This window comes from Epinephelus moara, chromosome 23, assembly GCF_006386435.1.
Source record: "Epinephelus moara isolate mb chromosome 23, YSFRI_EMoa_1.0, whole genome shotgun sequence".
NCBI lineage: Eukaryota > Metazoa > Chordata > Actinopteri > Perciformes > Serranidae > Epinephelus > Epinephelus moara.
The window spans coordinates 9,370,095-9,390,102 of NC_065528.1; the positions used below are offsets into that span (position 1 = coordinate 9,370,095).

Here is a 20,008-nt window from a genome sequence, read left to right on the forward strand (position 1 = left end):
TGCATTATGCTACAATGTTTAACACTAGTACATATAAAATTGAGAATAAAATATATATGTTTGTTAATGTGTAAAACATGTACAAATATCTGCATTGTGCTACATTACACTGTATAAAATGATGTCACAGAAATATAGAATATTTATTATGCTATAATGTTGACTACAATATATACATCAATAGAATAAAGATAAGAATAAGAATAAACATAATAAGTATGTACAGTTATGTGCATTGTATGTTGAATAAATATATACATTCAGATCAGCGGTCTCCAACCTATTTCCTTAAGGGACCCCTTTTCTATCAATTAGTCAACTGATGACCCCTAAATAAGTGACATATTCTATGCATATTTCATATTTTATTTAATGCATAACAATAACATTACAGAGCAAAGGACAAATTATACAATCAATCAAAATAGTGAACGTAGTAACTGCAGGAAGTTTGTGTAAAACAAGCAATTTGGATGAATTTTGAGCAGATTCTTTTTGCATATTGCACCAGAGATGACTTTTCCTGATACTTTTTAGGGACTCTTTTGGGGACTTATACAATTCTCTGTCTGTATTGTTTTTTTTATATATATATATAGGCTATCATTCATTCATTCATTTTCCGTAGCTGCTTATCCTCTTGGGGGTTGTGGATGTGCTGCCTATCCCACCTGACACTGGACAAGAGGCAGGGTACACCCTGGACAGGACGGCAGACCATCACAGGGCTGACACGTAGTGACAACCATTCACGCTCACATTCACACCTTGTTCAACATGGCAAACCACATAAATACTTGGAAGACTCACGATTTGACATCTTTAGCAAGCGAGCTGCTGCTGGGAGCATCACACCTGAGAAACTCCCCCCGACAACAGGAGCTGCAGGACAACACTCTCTCTGGGCTTACCTCCAGACTAGGGACTGGCTCATGCTGCAAAGTCTATCGTTGGATGCCCTGGACTATGGATGGCAACTCACTGAGCGAGGATATGCACCGATTCCTTCAACAGACCCCACTGCACCAGACTACCTCCTGTCAGCTGCAACTGTGCAGGCGACTGTAGCACACTCAGGTGCTGCTGTAAAAAGCAAGGAGTCAGGTGTATCTCAGCTTGCGGCAACTGTCATGGCAACATTTGCCAGAACATTAACCAGCCAAATGACAAGATGAGTGAGGGAGATGCTGCGGAGTTTGATAAATAAGGTTGACTAGAAAACTGATAAAACAATGTTTCCACTGAGTTCAATTCTGTTTAATTATGTCAATAGAATACATTTTATGTGATCAGGGAGTGATTTTTTCTGATAAATAATGGCTGGAATCAATTCAGCACCCCAAAAAACCCCTAGATAGACATCTCACAAGCTATTACTGGCAAAAGTTTATTTTCCCATTTTTTTGCCCAGGTCCTCTGAGCACCCTGATTTTGATTGGCTCCCCAGAATTTTCCACAAGGATTTGGGTTTGCATAAATTGATAGATGTTAGTAGACACCTAGATGAACATATTAGTGAAGAAAGCAAGTGGTAAGCAATTTTGTCACAGATGGTCTATGCAATTTGCTAAAATTCCCTAACTATCTTCTTCTTCTCACTGGATTCATATTTGGCGCCTCTGCTCTTCGTATGTTACACGAGTTCCCAGGATGCTTTGTGTTCACCGCGGGATACGTCATTGATGACGAGACATCCGCAATAAATGTTCTAATTTATATATATTCTCTCAGCAACTGCATTACTGCTTCTCTGCTGGTATAACACACCACTACTGGACTGCATATGACAAGAATACCAACTCAAAATGAGAAACATTTCCATTTCGGTACAACGTCCGCTTGAATACGCGGGATATAGTTGCCCTGTGGTAATTATGTCAGGCAGCGCTGGTATGGAACTTAAAAAGTACAATATTGTGCTCCTTCTAGGTTATGTTTTAAACGTAGACTATATAAGCTTCATTTATACATTTATAAAACGAGCCATATTTGATAATAATGTGTGTCAATCCTGCAGCAGGAGGCGGAAGTTGCCTAGCAGGCAGAACTCCGGGTTTAATTCAAGACTTCAAGTACTTCATTGCACCCGGCGCGGTCTGTGTCTGTATAGTGCCACAGTACTATAGCAACCGTGAAGTGGATTCACCAACAAGAAAGGGGCCTGGACAGAGTTTTTGAATGGTTCGTCACTTGTATTTGATATTTTCTGCTTTTCCAAAGTCTTGTCCCAGACGTGTTAACCCATTTTACCGACAGCAGAGAGGAAGTGTTTCAAGTAGGGAAGCTTATGTAGCAGTGACACGAGAGCGAGAAGCCGTTAAACATGATGCTCCAATATGTTTGTATGGTGAGAGTATCCGTCAAGAAGCTAACAGCTAACTTAACTGTGCTGTTTCCTGTGTGATGAGACAGGTGCAGCGCTGTGGAGTCTTAGCTAAGTTAGCTTATGTTAAGATACAATAAGTAGTTTGGGTTGGCTAACGCTATGTGAAATTTATGTACTTAGTCACTACAGTTACGTTAGTTAATGATGGGTAACGTTATATAGCTGTAGCCTGAAATAGTTACTTAGTTTGTCCTGGTTACACTGCTCCATTAGAGGTGAACTGGCAGTGGTTGGAAATTAGATTATAAATGCTCCACTTGATAATAACTCTAATAATTTAGCTAACTAAAATGTATTAATACTGACACGTTTTTATATAAAAAATCAAATTATTACACTTAAAACACTGAACTAAAAGAATAAGTCGGATATTCACTCACATAAACAATCAAGAACTAAATTATACAGCACCATTAACTAGTGTGCAGTCAGATAACTGTAGTAGAGGCAGGAGTAACCTAAGTTTGTTCCACATTTGAAAAAAAATGGGGCCCAGTCAGATTCACAGTACGGCAAAACTGACTTTCATGTCTTTCTGTTTTACAGGAAATCATATTTGCATCTCTTACAGTCTGAAGGTTGGCTCCTCTCTGAGCAGATCAGTCTGACAAACATGGATGGTGATGGTGGAAGCAAGGGTAAGTCAGTTCTTTCCAAGCCAAGAAACAAACTGTGCAGATATGTTGTCATCTAACTACTTTGAATTAGTTTTATTTGTGTGAAAAATGAGCCAAACCTTATTGGAGACCAAGCAGGGCAACAGAGCCAATATGTAAACATACAGAAAGTCTTCTGTGATAATCCTGTTGTTGTTTTTCTGTGAGAGGAGGTTGATTTCATGGGGACTGATGACAGATCACACCCTGCCTCAGCTCTAATGGGACTCTGAGGGGAGGTACAAAGAGATGGAATGACATCATTAACTGTGGAGGTGTGATCCCCAGAGGTCTTAAACCTGTGCAGGTGCAAGACCTGACAGTCTCCTCCCTGTTCATACTCTTAGGATAACTCCACTGAGAAAACCTGCTGCACATGTTACTCTATAATCATGCAGTCTATCCCTGCCTGCCTGTTACTAATTTGATACAAGTGCTAAGTGGACTGTAGTTTACTGGATTCATTGATCTAAATCATGTATTATAACTTTGAGTAACATTTTACATATTCAGAAGTGAAGAACATTTTCTTTCTTATCTTTTTTTCCCAATAAAACAGTGAAATAGAAGTAAAATGGGTTTGCAACTATCTTAGTGCAGCCATCCTATCTCCATTCACATGTCCATGTATCTGCTCAGAATCAGTGTCCCTAACAGTGTTCCTGGTGTGTCTGTTACTTCTCAGATGTGCAGGCAGAGCTGGACTCAGTGGAGGCAGAGCTGGAGTTAGTGGAGCTGCAGATCACAGAGCTCCTGCAGAAGCAGGCCGAGCTGACTACTCGTAAAAATGCACTCCTGCAGCAGCTGGAGGAGGACTGTGATGCTGCCCAGCCGTCATCCTCTTCATCCTCATCTTCCTCAAAATCATCTGGAGCTGATTCAGTAATGAGCAAGAAGGAGATGCAGCTCTATGATGGCACAGGTACTCTACACTCAGGGCTGTACGTTTTCTTTTTTTGCACAGCACTGGTGCTACTTGGGTTGAAAGTTTTGTAGCAGAGCCTCAAAACTCAGTCCCTCTAATATTTCATGATGTTGTAAGTGAAAATATTAAGGCAAGCTCAGCAAATCCCTGTGAATTCTGTGCGACCCTGCATTGTTGTCCAGTCACCACAACTTTCCTGCAAATTTAACTTTTTAAAATGTGTAAAATCTCTTTTTATTTTAGAGCTGCATGCAGCTCATTGATTCACTCAGCCTCTGTCTCTCTCTTTTTATCAAGAGACTGCTGCCAGATCAGAGCTCTGCGCCTGGGACAGTCACACACACACACACAGCAACAGGGCTAATTGTTAGCATCACAAAGCTAACGTTACTCAATGTTTATTAACAGGTTGAATAACAGAGTCGAGCCCTTCCAATGTCGGCTTCTGCCGGCAATGTTGCCAGAAAAACATGACGAGTAGTGATGAGACCTCTTTGTGCTGTGTTAGCTCATGCTAACTGGGAGAGTGGCTCATGGAGACAGTCCTACAGGACTGCATGAAATGGCAGATCTGTCACGATCAGCTTTTGCAGCCCCCCCCCCCCCCCCCCGTCATAAATAGATTCTAATTCTGTGGGAAACCCTGAATGGTCATGATAAAAGACTCAAAATCCCAGACAACATCCCAGCTGTTTCTGCAATTTCCACTTGCCCCTGTAATTTAATTGCAAAAAAAAATCGCTGATATGTTATGCCCATGTTATGAGCGTAACATGGGCATCTGAAGTAGGGGTTCTGTGGGGACTGCAGCACCTCCTAAAACCAAGTGTTATGACAACCATACTTTTGATAAATAAATGAATAGATAAATAAATAAAACTTTGTGTTCAGTGAGAAACTGTATTGTGTAATTTATCTGACAGGCCTGAAAAAATTCAAATGTAATTTGTAACAAAATACTTTAGAGTGAAGTCTGTGTTTTTCCAAACACTCCAAACAATTTCCCCATGCTTTATTGATTTGGTAGATTTTCCATGGTCCAAAGAAGTGGAGCGTCACCTGAAGGACACATTCCATCTCTCCACGTTCAGACCACTGCAGCTGAGGGCCATCAACCTGACCATGTCAGGAAAAGATCTGTACCTGGTGATGCCTACAGGAAGAGGAAAAAGCCTCTGCTACCAGCTGCCTGCAGTCTGCTCCAATGGTACACTGGCACACATATATACAGTGTTGATGCTCACATACCACTTTTGTAGTTTCTAAGATAATTCTGTTCATCTTATGAGTACATACATGCGTACTGTCTCAGTCTTTCCCACTATAATCTCATTACCTGAGTGTGTTTTATGTCAGGTTTTACACTGGTTGTCAGTCCCCTGGTGTCCCTGATTGAGGACCAGATCATGTGCTTGACGTCCATCAATGTGTCAGCAGTCATGCTGAATGCGTCCAGTAGCAAGGTAATGACTGGCAGCCATATTCTGCTTATTTATTTCACTTCAACCTTTCAGTCTGTCAATCTGCTCTTCGGCTACTCTTTGACAACCATGCATGAACCTCAGATTCCACAGAACCGCTGATAAAACTGTTGACATGATCACGTCTCTTTGACTCAGCGTAACATTGCTAACACTCTCTCCAACTTTGCCCTGATTCAATCCTGTGAGCTGCATGATGTAGTGCAGCAGCTCAGTTCTTTAATATGTGCTCTTGACATGATGCCAACTAAAATGTTCAAAAATGTTTTTAGTTGTATGGTGGAGGATGTTCTTGACATTGTTAATGTCTCCCTACTTTCTGGAACTTTCCCCTCATGTCTCAAACATGCTGTTGTGAAACCACTGTTAAAGAAAAATAATCTTGATCCACTGGTTTTTGACAACTACAGACCATAAAGTCTCTGTTCTGGTACTTCTTGATCTAAGCGCAGCGTTCGATACTTTGGATCATGAAATTCTTATTCAACGTCTTGAACACTGTTTAAGCCTTAAAGGTACAGCTCTGAACTGGCTTTCTTCTTACCTCAGTGGAAGATCTTTCTCTGTGTCCATCGGTAATTTTGCTTCAGATAAGATAAGCATTCCATATGGTGTCCCTCAAGGATCGATTTTAGGTCCTCTTTTATTATACATGCTTCCTCTTGGGTCCATTATTCAGCAATATAAAGTCTCATATCAGTCATATGCTGATGATATACAGCTATACATATCGGTTTCTGCCAATGAATATGACCCTCTCAACAATCTCATCCAGTGCATCTCAGATATCAGTTCCTGGATGAGCAAAAGCTTAATCAGGACAAGACGGAGAGTCTTGTTGTTAGTCCTAGGGCCCTGAGGCATGAAATTCAATCCCTGCTTACTCCCTTATCTGTTCAACCATGTGATCATGTCAAAAACTTAGGTGTGGTTCTTGATGCTGACCTCAACTTTCACAAGCACATCTCTAATATATCTAAGACAGCATTTTATCACTTGAGAAATATTGCAAAAGTTAGATGTTTTTTATCCCAATTAGATTCTGAGAAGCTGGTTCATGCTTTTATTTCTAGTGGACTAGACTACTGCAATGCCCTCTTTGCTGGACTGCCAAAACAAACATTAAACAAACTCCAGCTTATTCAGAATGCAGCTGCTAGGGTACTAACAAAAATCAAAAGGTACCCCGATTTTATCATCATTGCACTGGCTCCCAGTAAAACAAATAATTGATTTTAAAGTTCTTCTTATTGTTTATAAATGTTTTAATCGGTTAGCTCCTCCTACGTTTCTGACATGCTCACTGAGTATGTACCAGAGAGATCCCTTAGATCATCAAACAAAGGTCTCCTCACAATACCTAGAATCAACTCCAATTCAGGTTTTGGTGCTTTCAGTCATTATGGTCCCACTCTCTGGAATTCGTTACCAATTGAACTACGGTCTGCTACTTCAGTATCTTCTTTTAAAAGCAAACTTAAAACATATCTATTCTCAAAAGCTTTTAGTTAGGTTTACTGAATTAGTATTATTATTGTTATTATCTCCTGTTTTTAACCGTGATAAGAAAGATATCCTCTTATCTTGTTTAACTAACACCTTTGATTACATCTTGTGTGTTTTTATAAATGTTAGTCACTCTTATCATAATGTTTATGTTTTGTCGTGTACAATGTACCTTTGTTTCTGTTTTTAAGTACACTGAGTCTGCGCTTGCATGAAATGTGCTATATAAATAAACTTAACTTGACTTGACTTGTAGATGACATAGATTAATGAGGACACTGTTTCGGGGAAGATGTTGCTGTTGATTTTTTTTAAATATATTTTTTCACAGGTGTGAGCTTTAGAAACTTTATTTCATTTTCCTCTGTAGTATTGGGGTGGAGGTAGACATCTTAGGGTGAGATATCTCAAACTTGTAAAACCAAAACTATCTGGCCAGATATAACAAAAAGTAAGTGAGAGGTTTTGTTAATTTGGTGAATTGACCGTTTTAAAAATCTGTTATTGGCATTCAGAAAGGGAAACCGGAAGACCGTCTTGATGTTAGTTAGCATGTTAGCACATTCACAACACAATCCAATGAGAACAAACCATATTTACTCTGCAGGAGTGAGCAACTACACAAACCATCTTGTTTCTGCTTAAGAGCTCAATGCTAAAGAAAAATAATCTTACCTTATGTTACAAGTTTGTTTAAGTCTCACTCCCTCTTGACTTCAGCGGTTTGTTTACTTTCCTCACTTCCGTTTGTCGTCTCGTGTGCTGAGCTGAACTGCTGATCAGAGTGATTTCATTCACCGACGGGCTCCACTGTCACTGTCGCTGATTCAACATGCTGAATCGTCAAAAAGAGAAGCAGACACTGGGCAACAGTGCGGGACACATCACACTGACTACAGTGACAGACACTCACTGACGATCCAACATTGACCCATGGCTGACTGTCGGCTTGGTGTGTCAGGGCCTTTACACCTATTTCCAGAAATACAACTTCACACCTTTTTAAAATTTAAGATTCTGTCTTTTACCAAACTAAGACTGGCTTAATTGCCTTGTAAAGTCATTGTTAAACACAGTTCATCCAAGCTCAACAGAAACAAAATAAACAAAACCGTTTAAGTTAGTGTTCTTAGTCATCTAGTTAGTTAGGTGTGGTTGAAATAAACCCTTAATTCACAGAGAAAGTTGTAAAAAAAAAAAAAAATGCTGTTTTTCCTGCAGTCTTTCCCTGTCGTGGCTCCCGGCTGTATTCAGTCCTGTAACATTATCCCCACCTCTTCCAGTAACCATGTCTGTCTGCTCAGCTGCCTTTTGCACCAGTGAAAACTGACCTGTGGTGGCGCATGATGTGCACTACATACAATACAACCTCAATCAATACAGCCTCTTACTATGAGTTAATAATTAAGAGGAGCATCTGTATTTTTGACGGAAATGGAAATAATGCCATCGGGATTTCTAAATACTCTGCTCCAGGCTTGGGTAGTATCATGGTATACCAGAGTTTTTGTGGGGTTTAAAATGTCAGCTTTCACAGTGTAAAAAAATGAAAAAGCAATGTTTATACATTTTTTAGGAGCATGCCAAGACCGTCATGAATGGATTGACTGATCCCAAGGCCCCCTTTAAGCTGGTGTACGTGACTCCAGAGAAGATCGCCAAGAGCAAGCTGCTCATGTCTCGTCTGGAGAAAGCCTACAACGCAAACCGTCTGAGTCGCATCGCTGTGGACGAGGTGCACTGCTGCAGCCAGTGGGGACATGACTTCAGACCAGGTGAGCTTCACTAGGATGGAGGGGTGGAAGTATGGTGCTTCTAAAGCCTGGTTTGGGCTTTTCATAGAAAGATGACCAATCCGAAAGATTTGGGCGATATCTTTGTTCGTGGCTCTAAAATGGTGGTCCTGTGTTGCCCAGTGAGAGAGGTTCAGGGATGGCCATTGACATGGTCTTGCAATCAAAGACAGCCTGGGATAAAATCATGTTAGAAATTTGGGATGACCATCTCACAGTGTGACTGCTGTTACGACCTATGCCTACCAACCAACCAATAGAAATCCAGCATGAAATGACGCACTGATCGGCGCAACAATGCTAATGCATTGGGCTCGACTTTGTTTTCATTTGTCTCTTACCACCACAGTGACATAGATGGATGACGCACGCTGATGATATTTCGTTCTTGCGTATTGACGCTGATGGACGCATGCTGTAGCCTAGGATTCAGTATAGACCCAAGTTTTTTAGATCCATGTCGCACCGTTTAAACTTAGATGATGCTAAAATCCCACAGTCTCTAGGAGGCTTGAGGCAACCATACCCCTTCTGATCAAAATTCTAGGTTTATCTTCAAAGTTGCTAATTATGTGTTTGTATGTATGACCCTGTGCAGATTATAAACTGCTTGGCATCCTGAAGAGGCAGTTCCCCAAAGTCCCGCTGCTTGGCCTCACAGCCACCGCCACCAGCAGCGTCCTCAAGGACTGTGAGAAGATCCTGTGTGTGCAAAAGCCAATCACACTCTCTGCGTCCTTCAACCGAACTAACCTCTACTACGAGGTGGTAACCACAGCAACTCCACCTCTCAGCCACCTGCTTCCTGCACAAACACACACACCGAATGTCTCTTCATCAAGCACAGGCACACATGCGCTGCACAATCCTGCTTACACACCTGTCAGACCAGTTAAAATCCACAAATTATAATACACAAATGACCATTTTGTGTTTTTGCATGTTCAGCCTGTTACAAAAAACATACTGTCATCTCTACGTACTACCTCACACCTGTTGAACAAATTTAACAACTTAGTTTCACACCTCTATGGGAAATATTCCAGTAACACTGAATTCTGCTCTTTTTTCAGGTTCGTGTTAAAGATTCTAACTATGATGTATCAATAAGTGACATTGCCTCTCTGATCAAGAACAGATACAAGGATCAGTCAGGTACTGCAGCACACAAGACTGATGAGACTCAGAAAAAGCAAATATAATGCATCACACTGAGGCTAATATGCTCAGGTTTAGGACTGAATAGATTATTTAAGGTGTATAAATTCACATACAGAGCAGTCTTGTTCAGCAGTCATTTTTCCTGGTGTGTGTGCCACAGGGATCGTGTATGTGTTCTCTCAGAAGGATGCAGAGTCAGTGTCATCTGAACTCCAGAAGAGAGACATCCTTGCCTATCCCTACCACGCTAACATGGATCCTAATGATAAGTCTCGTGTTCACCACAAATGGACCAACAACAAAATCCAGGTATTTGGGTGTGACACGTACTGGTATTATTCTTTCACAGGAGGGACTCCAGAATATTGGGCCAAGATTTGCTTTAATTCTTTGATTATGGTGACTGGAGGTCTTTCACGCAGCATATTCTTATCCCAGGGCTTACTTAGCCCCTTTTCACACACACACAGTCAGTACCATTCACAGTTAAAGCTCAACAAGGCCATTTAATTAGACTCCTGTCCTTGTCCCAGTATACAAGCACGGGAGTGGAATCAATTTATTGACCGAAGTATGTCCGACTCCACTACCATGGGTGGCCATACGCCCCCTTTCAGCTGGTTAGTATTCGGTTGACGTATTATGTCGCAGACCAAACAATCAACAAACAAGTTAGCTACTGACAAACTGGTACCTTGGTAGACAACTTTACAGCTCTGTACATTTTACTTTTTAAAAGTCCAATATTAGTCGGGCTAACACAATAAATCGATTTTCTCTAATGTCATGCAAACATACTGATTGTTAACCCAGGGTAAAATAAGCCCAGGGCAATACAATTCACTAACCCACTAACCCTTAAATGTCTGTTGGAACACATGATGGATGTTTACATTCTAGAACGACACAGGACTACTCTTTGAAAGCAAATAGCAACATCAAAATGTCGGCTTTAGCAGGGCTTTATATGAGTTAAGTTTAAGTCGGACTTTCGTTGGCTTTGACTTTTACTTTTACTTTACTGAGCTGGCATGAGCTGGCCCCATTGTTGTGGTCCAGCCTACAAACTCAAATACAAACAGACTGATGAGTTGATCCTCTCTTCCCCCCCATCAAAAAGTGCCATTGGACTGGCTAGTTAGCTAGCTAGGTTCATACTCATAACTCACTCATTGAGAGACTTTAGCATTTATAGAGCTGGCCTCGCCTCTCTGATCCAGCCAAAAAACAAAACAAAACAAAGGATGATGAGGGCAATACGTACGAATGCCCTTTTATAAAAGATACACACTTACTGCTTATATTTGAACATGTTACGGTACGTGACTGTGTTGTTCTATAGGTGGTGGTTGCCACAGTGGCGTTTGGCATGGGCATCGACAAGCCTGACGTCCGGTTTGTCATCCACCACACCATCAGCAAGTCCATCGAGAACTACTACCAAGAGAGTGGACGCGCAGGTAGACACTGTTTGTCTTCTGTCAGGACACAATACTAGTTTATACTGCTCTAGTGTTTTTGCAGATACATCTCGTTAAATTCCTGATGTCTGTGTATCTTCAGGACGAGACGACCGCCAAGCAGACTGCGTCGTCTACTTTGGTTTCTCTGATATCTTCCGGATCAGCACCATGGTGGTGATGGAGAACGTCGGTCAGCAGAAGCTGCTGCAGATGGTTGACTACTGCCAAAACATTGACAGGTAACACACACACACACACACACATACACGCACAGTTTGTTCTTCATGTACCATGACTCGAAGGTCTGCTGAGTGTCATGTTTGCTGTGTGAAGGTGTCGACGCTCTCTCATGGCTGTTCATTTTGATGAGGTGTGGGACGATGAAGGATGCAACCAGATGTGTGATACTTGCCGCCATGCAAAAGGTGCGTGTGTCTGTGTGTCAATAAACATCATGGTTGCATGTGTTCTTCAAGGTTGTGAAAAGCCATCTTCTCTAAATTTGAGTGAGTAATAGTCCGATCTCTATCCCTGCAGACTCCACCACCGTGGACATTACCGAGCATGCCAAGCAGGTGGTGCAGATCCTGGAGTTAGCAGGGTCAATGGATGAGAAGCTGACTCCTCTGAAGCTGGTTGAGGCCTGGATGGGGAAAGGCCCAGCCAAGCGCAGGAAGATGATCCAGACCACCACACTGTCTCGACTGCAGGCTGAAGCTGTGATAATTCAGCTGCTGCTGAAGGGGTACCTCAGGTGACTCATCATGTTCTGTAGTTTGTATTTAAAATACAAGTACAACCATGGTCCAAAACACACTGACTTTTTTGTTCTTTATTTTGTCTTTATTATGACAAATAGGCTTATTAGCCTTTGAAGCATATGGAGGCTGGTAGTTTGGGGTTGGTATGATGCAGTTTGCCTAGAGAGCATTCCTCTTGAAAGTTTGTGTAATAAATTATGGAAGACTCTGGACTTTCAGAACCGATTTAGATCTGGCCCTACCCTTAAGGTCTCTGCAATACAAAAACATCTGTTACTATCAGACAATAATTAACAGTTAATTGAGCTACTCCCACTAGATATATATTGTAAGAACATGCTTTGGACAGTTTAGACTCTGACATAGATTCTGTCTGTTGACTTCAGAGAGGATTTCAGCATCACTCCATACACCACCTACTTTTACATGAAGCTTGGCCGCAAAGCTCCTCTGCTGAAGAACCAGACTCACACACTCAGTATGAACATGAGGACAACAGGGGCTGGATCTGCTGTGGTGAGTAAATGCTGCCCACAGTGATATATCACAAAGCAGTCAAACAGAAGTTCACTGGATCTAGTATATTGGATCATACGCATGTAATCAAGCTGATGTTCGCTCGTTTGCATCGTTCCCAGTTAGGAAGAGGTGTAACACCATCTGAAAACAATTTTATTCACAGTATGTATTTAAGTTTAGAAAATCAATGTAGGGTTGGGGCCTGATAGCCGCCTCCAATTTGGATTAGGGTCCATATTTATGAAGCATATTTAGAAATTAGAATCAAGTGTGAATGTAGGACCCACCCTAAACAATTCAGCTATGCATGTTGGCCACCATACACTGTAAAAACAGGTTATCTGTGACAAGCAAACAATGAGTACAAATGTTGTACATTACAGTATATGTTTTCTTCTCTCTTTAGTGCTCCACTGAATATTATTTTCCTGTATCTCCTGTTTGTGTAATAATGTGATTTTTCTTTCGATCTTCTGTGTTCTCTTTGTGAAGTCTCTAACCAGTTTCCTCTTCTTCTATTGTGTCTTTCCTCCATGTCACCTTAAATGTTGTCAGATATTTTCTAATTGTTTCTAATAATCCATCGAGGTAAGTCAAAATTGAATTGAAGCTAAATATTGTGATGTTTATGCTGCACACTTATAAACACATACAAAAGACTTATGTCCACATAGTGATTAGAGGATTTTTGTGTTTTTATTATCAAGATTTCACAGGAAAATAACCTTCGCACCATGACCACGACTGATAATGATCATTAGTATTCTAACATAATTAATCATAGATTAAATAGTTGTAGTTGATGTAGATTCCACTGCTGCTCTTAATTTTGCCACTATGATTTGCACAGCTGATCGAAAGGTACGAGGCCAAACAACTATTACTGGCATAGACCACTACTTAAACCAACCCAGTGGCCTGCAAAACAAAATGCTAGCATTGTACATTTCTGCAAACCACAGATACGTTACATTTGCACGTTATTATTTAGTGTAATGCTGTGGTTAAATAATGTTTTAGCTTAAAATGCTTGGTTTGGAGGGCACAATCCCGGCTAGAAACAGAGCAATACCTCAGTAAAAACAATTGCTTTTCGTGCCACCACCCTGGCAGGAAAAGCAGCGATGTCTTAAGCCCCTTTTCCACTACACAAAAAAACTGCTAACACCTGCTTACATTTGGCTCTTTAATGCAATGAGAAGGGTTTAAATCAGCCTTCACACCTGGGTCAAATGACTCTGCAGTAGTCATGGATATTATTGCCTCCACCTCCGATTGTCATTGATGAAAACACAACATCCAGGTGAATGTGCTAATCTATACCGTCAAGATACAATGACACGCCACCCACAAAATACCATCCGTTTCCGCACAAGCAGCGCTCAAACATTGATTCAAATTACTCTGAACCAAGTTTGAAAGAGAGACTGAATAAGTAAGACAGATATAAAAAGAAGTACATGGTAAATGGACTGCACTTGTGTAGCACTTTTCTAGTCATCCGACCACTCAAATCACTTTTTACACTATGTCACATTCACCCATTCACACACACACACACACACACACACACATTCACACTCTGGTGGCCAAGACTTTCATACATGGTGCCACCTGCTACTTAGTAACCATTCACACGCTACTTTGGAACAACCATCGGAAGCAATTTGGGATTCAGTATCTTGCCCGAGGATACTTCAAACCGAAGGAGCAGAGAGCCGCCAATCGACCAATTAGGGGATGACCCACTCCACCTCCTGACCCACAGCCACCCCATCAAGTAGCCACCATAAAGTTTCCCTACTCCTCTCTACTTTTTACCTGTTCTCCGGCCTGTCTGTGATGTCGAATGTGTCACACCAAAAAACCCCACCCATACACACAAAGGCATACTCATGTGCTGCAGAGCCACTCTTGTCTACTGATAATGGGAAAAAAAGTCTGTAGCCTACTCTTCGCGGGTTTGCCCGTGTTTGAAAAACCCACATACGTGCATGAATTCGGTGGAAAAGGGGTATTAGTTAAAAAAACCCAAAAAAACCAGGCAATTTTTGTAACACTATCCTGGCAGGACTAACAGTGATGTCTTGGTAAAAAATCAACTGCTGTTTGTGCCTAAATAGCTGCTGGAAACACAGTGATCACTTTCTCGAACAAAACAGGTTTTGTTGCTTTTTGGTCTCGAACAGTGGTCTACAGCTCAGCAGGCGTGTCACCAAGGTGTCCTGCTATCCACCATCCCCTCCACCTCCTGATGATACTACGTCACTTTAGAAACTTTCATATGATACAAATGAAATGTACTAATGTAACATAATCGTGGTTTGCAGAAATGAACAATGCCAACATTTTCTTGTGGTGACTGGGCTGGGAAAAATATCAAAGTGTGACCTATGGATTTTTACTTACTTACCTGAGTTACATATTTATATCATGTTACACAAACAGTGATGCTTAAATAACCATTGAGATTGTCAGTGAAGTAATTTAACAGAAATTAAAGATTTTAAAATCATATTTCAAATGATCAGTTTTAGAAGATACATTTTTTAATAACGCCAAAGTTAATTCTTGACCTTGTGAATGGTAGTTTGACAAAACACTCATAGCTCACAGTCCATTTAATATATTTTCTGTCTGTGGACTTTTAAATGCCTGTCATGGTCTTCATCAGCAGATTTTTTGATGAAGACCATGAGATGTGGTTTAATATTTAAATTGAATAATTTGGGGTAATTAGACTGTTGTTCAGACCACTTAAGCACTTATGATAGGCATTTTTGACTAGCATTTTTTATTTGATTTTTAAGCTCAGGTCCTAAACAGTTCCATGTAGATCTGGAAAGACTCAGCAAAGAACCTGAAAGATGATCTGAGTACAGAGACCTCTGGGGATCCCCAGCATCAGCCAGTGTGATGATGAACGGAGGATTCTGTCATTTTTGTCCATGTGCAAACTTGAATGTCCTCCCCTCTAGTTTTCCCTCATCCACTCCATGTAGGTCCTTGAACCCTCTCAGGTAAAGACTGTTGTTAATGACCTGCAGGTAAAAGCTGTGAGTGGCCAGGGCAAAGCCAAAGAGGGAAAGAGATCAGTACAAAGCGGTGGAGACGCCCCTGTGTCCAAGAAAGTCAAGACAGAGCTCCCCTAACCCCCCACCCTGTCCAGAAGACAAGCTGACAAAGTACAGTCCATCATTCTTTCTTCTGTTCACTACTGCTTCTGTTGGCATGGCACTGTCCAGACCTTTACTTCATGCTTCACACGTGGATCAGGCAGTCTAAGTGCGGGAGTATTAGTCAACACAGAAAATCTCTTTTTAAGTTATTTAAAATGCTCTTAATGGTTTTAAAATAATCAGCATGATGTCATCTATTTGTTTCTAACCAGCAGGCTTGGGCGATAAAAGGACATTATTGGCTCAGTTTGATTGCATTGATCTTCCTGTTGACACTTTTTGCAACAAAATATGAGATTAGAGGTAGGATCTGGAGGATTTTCAAACAAAACAAAATATAGACATATACAAATGAAATCCTGCTTAATCATCACCTATGGGCTTCTACTCATGTGTGGTGGTGACTCTGTTTGCAGAGCTCCTGCCTTTAACTGTATTTTGATGTTTTTGTGAGCTCTGACCGCTTCTGGGCAGAGATTTCCCCAGCCAATGAGAGAGCGCAGGTGCCGTGCCCGAGCATGCACCAGCGTGCACCAGCGCGAGCCTTGCCTGAACCTCTTCTGTGAAGCCTTCTTCCGTACCTCCGGGCTCCGTACACCCTGAGAGTTGAGCCTGATAGGAGGGGCCGAATTTGAATGTGTGTTTACAAACAGCAGCTGGAAAATCCTCCAGACCCTACCTTTAACTAATGTGCCCCTTGTTTAGCCACTCTGCTAATGGATGTAGGGTGGTGTAGCTCACTAGCAAGCTAGCTCGATGAAATGTTGTGCAGCTGTATGTGGCTGCTTAAAATGGAGCTCTGATATATTGTGTTGCCCTGTGGATACAGGAAACTGATAGATCCAAACATCTTTATCTTTAAAACTCCTCCACAATTTTTCATTAGTTCATAGCATGTTAGCCAAATTTTGAAGATGCTGCCTTTTTTTAAAAAAAATCACAGTCTTATGATATGAATATTCACTTATTCATTGCACATTACAACTGTATATACATAGTTAACATTTAAATGAAGGCTAGATGAAAAAAGCTATGCTACTGAAGCACAGGTTATTCTGTGACTATGTCTACACTGTCACTTTTTCAAAAAACTAGGCCTACTTTACAGCGAAGAACTAACACCTTAATTTGTTTAAATGAATGCTAACATTAGCATTAGCAAAATCATTATCCAAACACGCCAAATTGCATTGCATCTATAGGATCAGTTTTCTAGCCCCCAAAAAAGGGCGTGGCCCTTACGTTTTATGAAGACCCCCCATATGTGCCGGTCTGTCTGTTGGCATATGCAGCTAATTGGTGGTAGGAATATCTAACGAGAGGGTAAAGTTAGGAAGTGCGAGCAGTTTGCTGAGCCGCAAATACTCTGTAAGTGTGTCAATATTGTATTACTGTATCGCAGTGTAGGCCTACATTATCTAAACTTACTTAAATAACGTCATGGAAATGGGGTAAAATATTATGGAAAAGTTTTTTAAAAAATTCATTGGTAAAATGTGTGGGAACCCTGGAAGAAAATAGCCTGGCACAGGAACAGGATATGCAGTGTGTCAGATGGACAGTGCACAGCTTTGAGGTTAGACACTGACTGATAGTGACAAATTGAAATATGTCATTTATTTTAATGTGTGAACTGTTGATTGAATCATGACAAAGAAGACAGTCCAGTGATACTAGAGGTATTAAGTCTCCTCGATATTTTGGGGCATAAATGATCCCGACTGACTGACAATACTGATAGCTGTAAAAATTAAAGTATCGCCCAAGCCTATTGCTCATAAGCAGAAGCATGTTGCCACTAACTGTCACTAACATTTCATCACACTGGCCCTGCTAACATAATCAGTTTATTCTCACTGACTACACAGAGAGGTCAGCTAAACTTCAATATAGACTCCCTTTGCCTATCTGTTATGGCACATACCTGAATTGCATATTACTCAAACAACAATAAGTAATGAATATGATGGTGACTGCTAAAACTGGTGTCACTTTTCTACTGTCGTTCACTGACACTTGGTTGTCACATGTTTACAGCACACATTAGCCAGTGAGGAGGGGATTGATGTGACCTTTGACCCCACTGGCATGGACAACAGCTGTCCCCCACATCCCAAACAGAAACTGATTAAAGAACAGAGGAACCTGTCCAGGAAACAAGACCTGAAGCCAGTCAGCCAGACAGACAAACAGACAGAGCAAGCAGAAAAACTGCCGACAGACAGACATGGAAAGGAAGAGCAGGATAAAAGGAGGGCCTGCATGCCTCAACATGAAATTGAGGTTGATGTTGAAATAAACATTATAGAAAACAGTGATGGTCAGAAAACACCATCGCATCCAGCTAAACTTTGTTCTAAACGTAAATCCACCACCCCTCAGAGAGTGAGGAGGAAACCCCGTGCTGATGCAGTGGCAGCAGCAGTTTCCTCCCCATCCCCAGGTGGTGACACAGCCACCAACACTGTGCCTGGCTCTCCATCACATTCCTCCATCATCTCTGAGACTGCAGCCGAGGAGCTCTGTGACCTGAGGAACTACTACAGCAAACAGCTGAGGAGAATAAACTACATTTCCCATGAATACCTGGGGCAGCCCTCAGAATCAGGAGTACTGGCATGTATCAGGGAGCCTCTTAGGAGCCTCCGCCTGCCCCGCAGGGTTACCATCGCCCAGACGGCTCGCAGCCTGTGGACACGAGTCAGTGGCAGGAGGAAGCTGGTCCATCGGTGACACCATAGTTTGGAGTGCAGTCAGCTGCAGTTAGAATTAATGTTCATTATCAAGAAATATTTGCTGCTGCTGTTGTACTGTAATCACAAAGGTTTTATCTGCTGCCCCAGATTGTTTTATTTTTCTACAAACAAAAATATATGCTGTAAGAAAACTTTGAAAGATGCTGAAATAGGAAATCTTAAAAAATTTAAATGCCCTTCACAGGTTTATAAACATTTTTCATAATTCATACCTCAGCTGCTGTTCTGCAAATTGATGAATGTGTTCATAAATATAATATGAAGTTCTGGACCCTGATTTAAACTTGCACTTCTCTTTTCTATAATCTTTGTTATTAGAAAATCTGTTCTTATTAACTGCAGCCCAAAAAGGGAAAAGATTATGATTGCAGATTTAGAGTGATTTGGGGCATTTAAAGGAACTTGGATGAATTCACATAGATGCAGTGGAGTTATGTTATGTTATGTTTTCCTGCTACTACATAAGCATCTGAAAATCACATGTCCATTGAGGAAAATCAGAATCCCAAAGGAAGAAATGTATGTATTTTGTTTCATAGTGGCACCCGCTGCCTGCATACCATAAACCCTGCTGGTTCTCTGTAAACATTTCTTTTTAAAGTTTGTGTCAAACCAGCAGCTAATGCTACAGCCGAAAAAAAGTGCAGTTCTCCTAATGGCCACATGAGGCTGGCTCCAAATGCGAGTCAATCCCATAGACCCCCATGTTAAAATGCCCAACTTTACAGCAGAAATAAACATGTTTACAGCCTGGTATAAAAAACAGTTTTGGTCTCCATAGCTAATATCTACAATTTCAAGACATCTGTATGAAGGGTGAATTTTCATATAACTCACCTGTTTTCAATCTTATGGATTAAAGTTATGTATAATCAAGGAGGTGACAAGTGGATGTAGTCCATTGTCAAGTTGCTACCACTGTGACAGCCTTGTAGCTGTCCCTATTTCATCGTTTTCAGTTTATAAAAGCTAATTGTAACACGACTAAAAAAAGTCTTGCCCAGGATTAGGTTGTATTAACAGACCCTTAAAACCATTAAAACAAAATGTACTTACTGGAAATTGAATAAATTATCACTGTTAACCATAACCATAAATGCACTGTAGTTACTAAGCTAGCAGCTAATGTTAAGGTTAGCTTCACCCTCTTATTTAAATATGGTCACATCTGGCTCCCAAAAAAACAAACCCAATATGACAATGGCCAAAATGCCAAAGTTAGTGTGTGTTAGTTTCATAATGCCATTCCTTAGATGTCTTTTGTGTGTTGACTACCTGTTGAACTGTCAGATCTGTCAGATTGGTAAACTCCTCTGTCCAAGTTTTGTTACATTTTTGTTGTTATTTTTCATTTATAACAGCAGTGTGAGTTACAGCTGAGGGAAATGTGACCTGTAAATAAAACTGCACAAGGTTTCTAAA

At 41.0% G+C, this 20,008-nt stretch overlaps 1 protein-coding gene across 2 annotated transcripts; it reads left to right on the forward strand.

Moving 5' to 3' along the window:
* The first annotated feature begins 1,750 nt into the window (after nt 1-1,750).
* Nucleotides 1,751-20,008, forward strand: recql (RecQ helicase-like). Of its 2 annotated transcripts, none has more exons than XM_050035898.1 (16): nt 1,751-1,890; nt 2,018-2,181; nt 2,933-3,024; nt 3,728-3,964; nt 4,995-5,174; nt 5,324-5,430; nt 8,531-8,729; nt 9,346-9,512; nt 9,821-9,902; nt 10,069-10,217; nt 11,251-11,368; nt 11,472-11,610; nt 11,705-11,796; nt 11,909-12,125; nt 12,519-12,648; nt 17,868-20,008. In XM_050035898.1, exons 3-16 carry the CDS (start codon nt 3,000-3,002, stop codon nt 18,561-18,563), a joined length of 2,538 nt encoding a protein of 845 aa, XP_049891855.1. In that variant the 5' UTR covers nt 1,751-1,890; nt 2,018-2,181; nt 2,933-2,999; the 3' UTR covers nt 18,564-20,008. The 2 variants fall into 2 exon arrangements, with proteins under 2 accessions (XP_049891855.1, XP_049891856.1); XM_050035899.1 differs by lacking the exon at nt 17,868-20,008 and adding an exon at nt 15,699-15,814 and having other exon boundaries at nt 1,752-1,890.

Coding starts and splice junctions, on each gene's coding strand:
- recql (XM_050035898.1), top strand. CDS start 3,000: ATGGATGGTGATGGTGGAAGCAAGG. Junction 5,431..8,530: donor TGAATGCGTCCAGTAGCAAG/GTAATGACTGGC, acceptor TACATTTTTTAG/GAGCATGCCAAGACCGTCAT. Junction 12,126..12,518: donor CTGCTGAAGGGGTACCTCAG/GTGACTCATCAT, acceptor TGTTGACTTCAG/AGAGGATTTCAGCATCACTC.